The 6,826-nt window shown below is 34.2% G+C and overlaps 3 protein-coding genes across 4 annotated transcripts; 1 reads left to right on the top strand and 2 right to left on the bottom strand.

Annotated features, from left to right (window-relative positions):
- Positions 1–151: 151 nt before the first annotated feature.
- LOC9322468 lies at positions 152–939 on the bottom strand. The gene has a single exon (XM_021010201.1). It carries the CDS (start codon positions 849–851, stop codon positions 387–389), a length of 465 nt encoding a protein of 154 aa, XP_020865860.1. The 5' UTR covers positions 852–939; the 3' UTR covers positions 152–386.
- Positions 940–1,310: 371 nt separating this feature from the next.
- LOC110224239 (pentatricopeptide repeat-containing protein At1g63330) lies at positions 1,311–3,695 on the top strand. 2 transcript variants are annotated; one of them, XM_021010134.1, is made up of 2 exons: positions 1,311–3,293; positions 3,397–3,695. In XM_021010134.1, the coding sequence occupies exon 1, from the start codon at positions 1,373–1,375 to the stop codon at positions 3,257–3,259; it is 1,887 nt and encodes a 628-aa protein (XP_020865793.1). In that variant the 5' UTR covers positions 1,311–1,372; the 3' UTR covers positions 3,260–3,293; positions 3,397–3,695. The 2 variants fall into 2 exon arrangements, with proteins under 2 accessions (XP_020865793.1, XP_020865792.1); XM_021010133.1 differs by having other exon boundaries at positions 3,390–3,695.
- Positions 3,521–4,965, bottom strand: LOC9324025 (protein LURP-one-related 4). Its single transcript, XM_002886355.2, has 3 exons — positions 4,647–4,965; positions 3,912–4,127; positions 3,521–3,822 (listed from the first exon to the last, which is right to left on the bottom strand). Exons 1-3 carry the CDS (start codon positions 4,869–4,871, stop codon positions 3,688–3,690), a joined length of 576 nt encoding a protein of 191 aa, XP_002886401.1. The 5' UTR covers positions 4,872–4,965; the 3' UTR covers positions 3,521–3,687.
- Positions 4,966–6,826: the final 1,861 nt, after the last annotated feature.

Here is a 6,826-nt window from a genome sequence, read left to right as displayed (position 1 = left end):
AGATATTTCTGTATTTCAGGTGTGTGGCAATTCAATTCAGGCTGAGCTTAGTATCTTTGATTTCCAGCAAATAAACCATTGGTCCAAAACTACAATTGAGGTCTGAGGAACAAGGTATGGCCTCTACATTCCCTCATCAACCAAGTAATCATATCTAAGAGGATTGACCACACCCTGCTTCATACATTTATTTATATTGAGAATAGACTGTAAATAGAAACATGTTTAATAATAAGCGCAAGCGAAAACAACAACCTCGAAGAGAAAGTAAAGTGCTTTGGCATGCACAATTTCTCTGATTATTTAGAGAAGGCAAGACAAGAGAATAAAAGAGAATTAATACTGAAGCCAATCAAATTGCTTTGTCAATGAAGATACCATACCATTCAATTAGTATGTTCAGATTCTCGACGGTCACTTCTAGCAGGAGTTTTACCCTTCTTTCCCCTTGAACTCCTCGCAGGTATCTTCACCGAAGGTTTCTCCACATCGCCAGAGATGTCAAGATGAACGCCAGGATCATGAGTCTCGTACTTGGCCCCTATCATAATCGAGTTGTTCACAGCTTGGAAGTTGCTATTAACATAAGTGCTGAGGAAATCAAGCTCGTGGTCGCCGTTTTTGTCTCTGTCTCCATGATTGTTGTCAAGCTCGGTCTTCATGGTGGCTCCAAGGTTGGATCCAGAAAGCGTGATGACTCTGATACCATCCTCCTCTTCATCGTATTGGCTAGGTCCTGCCTTATCTCCTCCCATGTGGGTTAGTGAAGAGATCATGTTCTTAAGCTCGTGCTCGAAATGTTGTTGGCGCCTGTGCTTCTCTGTTTCGCCTCTTGACTCGCTTAGCTTCATTCTTTTATCAACAGAAGCAGAGATGCCAAGGCAAAGCAATCCAACTATGCATATATAAGCTATGTGATTTATTATATCTTTATGGGAATAAATGATGAGAACATTGCCTTATGTTGCAATTAAAGAATTGGATTTTGTCTGTTATAAAAGTTATAGAATGACTTTCCTTTGAGTTCAAGAATATATATATATATATATATATATATATATATATATATATATATATTTTTGTTAAATTGCTGATGTCGAAAATGTTATATGAAATTATTATTATTCAAGTTTAGTTATTTATTTATTTGCTGAAAAAAATGAAATTATTATTCAAGTTTGTTCCCAAAAGAAATATTAATTGAAAATGTTAACCGGCAAAGGGTGATTGTTACTAAACCAGCATGGCAATAAATATTAAACCGGAAGTTTACCACCGGTTTATCAATTTATCTTGCTCTGGGTTAAATTGATCGAGAAAGGGTTTTGCAATTCGCAGAGCAAAAAAGCTGTGGACTCTTGAGATTGAGAAGATGATGAGATCGATTTCATACGCATTTGCTTCGACGACGAAGAGATTTGTTCGTCGGAAAATCCAGGGGAAAGGTAGTCCTCGAATTGCTCCTTCTTCCTTTAATCTTTTCTGGGAACGATCTTTTTCTGTTGGTTACAGAGAGAAACTGAGTAGAAATGTGTTGAGTGATTTAAAATTAGATGAAGCTGTTGATCTGTTCAGCGACATGGTCAAGTCTCGTCCTTTCCCTTCCATTATTGAGTTCAGTAAATTGTTGAGTGCTATTGCTAAGATGAACAAGTTCGATGTTGTCATCTCTCTCGGCGAGCAGATGCAAAATTTGGGAATTTCACATGATCTATACACATTCAATATTTTGATTAACTGTTTCTGTCGACGCTCTCAACTCCCTCTTGCTTTAGCTACTCTTGGCAAGATGATGAAACTTGGTTATGAGCCCAGCATTGTTACGCTTTCTTCTCTTCTCAATGGATACTGTCACGGTAAGAGGATTTCCGAGGCTGTAGCTTTGGTTGATCAAATGGTCGAAATGGGATATCAACCTAATACTGTTACATTTACAACTTTGATTCATGGGCTTTTTCTTCACAACAAAGCTTTAGAAGCAGTGGCGCTAGTTGATCAGATGGCTGTGAAAGGCTGTCAACCAAATCTGGTTACATATGGTGCTGTAGTAAATGGATTATGTAAGAGAGGTGATATTGATTTGGCTTTGAGTTTGTTGAAGAAGATGGAGAAAGGGAAAATAGAGCCAAATGTTGTAATCTACAACACAATCATCGATAGTCTCTGCAAATACAAACATGTGAATGATGCACTCAACCTGCTCAACGAAATGGAGAACAGAGGAATTAGACCAGATGTTTTTACCTACAGCTCCCTCATTTGTTGCCTTTGTAATTACGGAAGATGGAGTGATGCCTCTCGACTGCTGAGCGATATGATTGAGAGGAAAATCAATCCAAATGTAGTCACTTTCAACGCATTGATCGATGCGTTTGTGAAAGAGGGGAAGCTTTTAGAGGCTGAGAAATTGTACGAGGAGATGATCAAAAGGTCTATAGCTCCTAGTACCATCACTTACAGTTCATTGATCAATGGGTTTTGTATGCACGATCGTCTAGACGAGGCCAAGCAGATGTTTGAGTTCATGGTTAGCCATGACTGTTTCCCAAATGTAGTGACTTATAGTACTCTTATAAAGGGATTTTGCAAGGCTAAGAAGGTAGAAGATGGTATGGAACTATTCCGCGAGATGTCTCAAAGAGGATTGGTTGGAGACACAGTCACTTACACCACTCTTATCCAAGGGTTTTTTCAAGCAGGAGATTGTGATAATGCCCAAATGGTATTCAAAAAGATGGTTTCTGATGGTGTGCATCCAAATATTATGACATACAATATCTTACTAGATGGACTTTGTAATAACGGGAAGCTAGAGACAGCATTGGTCATATTCCATGATCTGCAAAAGAGTAAAATGGAACTTGATATCGTCACGTATAATATTATGATTGAAGGGATGTGTAAGGCTGGGAAGATAGAAGATGGGTGGATTCTATTTTGTAGCCTCAGCCTTAAAGGTGTGAAGCCTGATGTTGTAACCTACAATACAATGATCTCGGGATTTTGTAGGAAAGATTTAAAGGAGGAAGCAGATGCCTTGTTCAATCAAATGAAAGAAAATGGTCCTCGTCCCAATAGTGGTACATATAATACGTTGATTAGGGCACGCCTTAGAGATGGTGACAAAGCGGCATCAGCTGAACTCATCAAAGAAATGAGGAGTTGCGGGTTTGCTGGAGATGCTTCAACGATAAGTATGGTGATTAACATGTTACATGATGGGAGATTGGACAAAAGCTTCCTCGATATGCTTTCTTAAAACAGTTTATCATCGTCGAGAGAAAAGCTGTGAGGTGAGTCAGCGTTCTTGCTGCTATTCTAGTGACAAGTAGTTGTAATGTCTGCTCACTATAAAATATGACTGATTCTATTAGTTATTTTCATGCTAGATTCCAGGCAAGAGTTGATGCAAACACTTGTTTGTTGTCTTGTTAACACAAGAATGGTGCTCAAAGTCAGAATAGAAGCTCCTATCATGAAGATTTCAGACTTCGAATGGTGTTTGTTATATGTAAGTCCCAAACAATATAATTCTACGCTGGCAAAAAAATGGACAGAGCCTCAGAAACAAGCAAAAATCAAGGCTCGCAAAAAAAATATATATATATTTACATCTCCCACAACACAAACAAGGTTGGAAAAAACACTATTTTGTGTATTTCTTTTCTATAAAAATCAAACAAAAAATTAGACTACTCCTTTAATTAATCCATATACAGTAACCAGTGCGACAACGAGTGAGTGATCGACACGTGGTTTCACCTCCAAAGTTAACACATCTTCTCCCAATGTAATCCCATTTGATGATTGCTTTGGCTTTACCTATAAAACAGGTTACATGGTTAAGTATTTAACTCTATAGATATACTTTTACAATCTCACTTTTCTGTTCAAAGTTATGGTAAATTTACCTGTGCAATGATATCTCCGTGGATGTCTATGATCTGAAAAGCAAATTTGGGGTCAAATCTTAAAATCCAAAAGACTTCAGTGGTCTCATCTCGAACTTCCCAATCTCCATCTCTAATCGAAGACCTTTTGACTCTAACAAAAGGTTTCACTTCCTCACTGCTTGTAAAGCTTCCACATTCTCTATACACATACCAACTCCCAAACAGCCATAATTTCTGCAAATATTTTTATAACAATAAACACAACTATTTAAACATACGAATTGATTCTTATTTTTTTCCAACTTGTTTACATATATAATGATCATCATTAAACTAAAAACGTCCAATTCCACGGCGGAAATTTGAATTTTATTAGTTAAGTATGGTTGCTTGCTTACTATATTATTTGTAATTTATTTCTACTTTGAGCTAGAGAAACTTCAACTACTGTAACTTCTTTTTTTTTTTCTTAAAATTATGAATTCGAAATTATTCTCTTTTTTTTTGTTGTTGTTGATTTTCAAAATGATCCATTGTTCAAGAACTTTTTAAAAAAAACAATAAGTTATGAGACTTAATTAGTCCCATAGTTTCTTAGAGCCGGGGAATAGAGCATATTTATGAACCTGAAAACTTTTCTTTTCTGGACGGTCAACAAAGTTTTCGAACAACTAGTTTTGGAGCTCGAACCGGGATGAACCAAGAAAAAAAAGAAGAAGAAGAAGAATCGAATCGACGAGGGATTGATTATACCTTTTTGCGGATGGTGAACAAAATGTTGCCATGGAGATCCATGATGTGGACTTCATTGCTACATTTGTCGTAGTTTTCGACACGGTACGTAATCTCTCCGTTGGAATTGTAAACAGTTAAACCATTGGTTTGGTAAACCAGAGATTTCATCCAAACCGTGAAAGTCTCTCTCTCCGTACTCATGTACGGTGAAGAGATGGCTGCTTGAGGAAAAACCCTAGCCATGGTTGAGAGACAGAGAGACACAGAGAGAAGAGAAATGGTATATAAACTATATCTCTTTAATAATTATAATGAAACTGAAATTGTAGTTGAAGTTGAAGAAGTCTTATACACCTCAATGACTTGAATTTATATAATCAGCCTTCTTTTTCTTTGAATTTTTCTAATTTTTTCTCCCAATACCAGATTCATGTACGGTGACCAATAATATAATGTTTGACATCATCATTACATATATACATATGACTTTGTTAGATATGAAATAATATAAGTCTTATGTATATAATTTTCGATTGAGGAATTTTCTTATTCATAATGGTTGTTAAGCAAAATGGAGGAGCGAATATTATATATTTCACAAAAAAAATATTAAATTTCACATGCATATGTATGTGCAAGGTTTCACTTATTACCTTAAAAATGAAATTGAAATTAAAAATTGGCATTAACTTTTGCTTTTGAAAAACATAGCACTAACTTTAACTTTAACTGTGTAAAATTAGGAATTAGGTGTAAATTCTCATGGAGCCGACAAATGTCATAGAGAAATAAAAATTCCCTTAAAATCCCTTTTTAATTGTTGTCAAATAAAAATTAACTCCTATTTTTTATAAATATTTTATTATTCTGACAACGTTTAAACAATTGGGGCGTCACTCTTTTTCAGTTTTGCTGTGTTTAAGAATATTATTGTTTGTATATAATACAATTCTTATCGAGATGACATACAGAAGAAAAAAAGTATAAGATAAAGATATGATTACAAAATACAAACACCGCATTTCGCATATTATATGTTGATAGTGGACTTATCTGCCGGAGGTCCTTATTTTATGCAAGTTCCTCTACAAAATTTGTTTCTCTAGTTTCAAGAAGAGTTTTTTCTTCTTTTGCTTTTATTCGTATCATATTTCAAAAGAAATCATTTCTTATTTTGTGATTCCAGTCATATATAATTTTAAAAATATTCTTAGTTCGTTTTTAATTATTAGATGTTTGAGGTTTTTCTTTGATTTTTATTTGATTTGAAGAAGTTCTTATGCGCAAAATTTAAATTTATTTGATACTGTATTTTATCACCAATTGTATTTTTTATATCTTTTATTATTGGTTGAGCATTTTTTTGTTAAGTGGTAAATAAAATTTTTATAGGAAAATATAGATAACGTTTTAAAAGATTTGTTACGAAATTTCTATTACAAATTATTATTATTTTTAAATAGTGTCTCGCATATGAAGCTTGATGAAGGTTTAAAGTTTAAACCAAAAAAAAAAAAAAAAAAAAAAAAAAAAAAAAGTTTAAACCAATATTTTCGATTGTGAATTTCACAACACAAGATTATTCAACATAACAGCAACTGCAAGACTAGGTCTAGTAACAAGTACTTGAGTACCAAACTTGTTGTTACTAGACGAACTGTCATTGCCACCACTGCCAAACTACATATGCTCTTGAAACTTCAATCAGAGACAAGAATGTTAGAGCCGCCTCCAGTGCCGGCCCTGTGAGATATGGGGCCCCATACATTTTTATTTTTTTTTAATGGATTTTATAGAAAAAAATTAAAATTTGAGTTATTATCTTAAAAGTTCAAGAAAATTGGGGTCTATTTTGCAATAACAAATAAATAAAATTTAAATATTGAGACTAAATCTGAAAATTTTAGAAAAATGAGGCATATATTTTGCAATATCAAATTTTTTTGGGGCCTAATTTTGATACTAAAAATTTTAAAAATTCTTGAGGCCAAATACTTTTGTTTCTTCAGAATTAGTGGTGGGCCGGGCCTGGCCACCTCAGGATCATCAACATCATATTATATATATATATATATACTTCTTATTTTTTTTATAACAAAAATATGTTTCTTGTAAACCATTTTATATACATAGCTGTCCTAGAAATCGAGTAATAAAGTAATCGACCATAATCGACGAAATATATATTGTTGCAAATG

The sequence above is a fragment of the Arabidopsis lyrata genome (genome assembly GCF_000004255.2).
Source record: "Arabidopsis lyrata subsp. lyrata unplaced genomic scaffold ARALYscaffold_2, whole genome shotgun sequence".
NCBI classification, from domain to species: Eukaryota; Viridiplantae; Streptophyta; class Magnoliopsida; order Brassicales; family Brassicaceae; genus Arabidopsis; species Arabidopsis lyrata.
This window is presented reverse-complemented; position numbering and strand designations above follow the sequence as displayed.

Excerpts from the sequence above, each read along its gene's own strand:
- LOC110224239 (XM_021010134.1), top strand. The coding sequence starts at position 1,373 with ATGATGAGATCGATTTCATACGCATTTGCTTCGACGACGAAGAGATTT.
- LOC9324025 (XM_002886355.2), bottom strand. The coding sequence starts at position 4,871 with ATGGCTAGGGTTTTTCCTCAAGCAGCCATCTCTTCACCGTACATGAGT. Across the intron at positions 4,128-4,646 it reads TGTTCACCATCCGCAAAAAG|AAATTATGGCTGTTTGGGAG; the intron begins GTATAATCAATC and ends AAATATTTGCAG. Across the intron at positions 3,823-3,911 it reads ACGGAGATATCATTGCACAG|GTAAAGCCAAAGCAATCATC; the intron begins GTAAATTTACCA and ends CCTGTTTTATAG.
- LOC9322468 (XM_021010201.1), bottom strand. The coding sequence starts at position 851 with ATGAAGCTAAGCGAGTCAAGAGGCGAAACAGAGAAGCACAGGCGCCAA.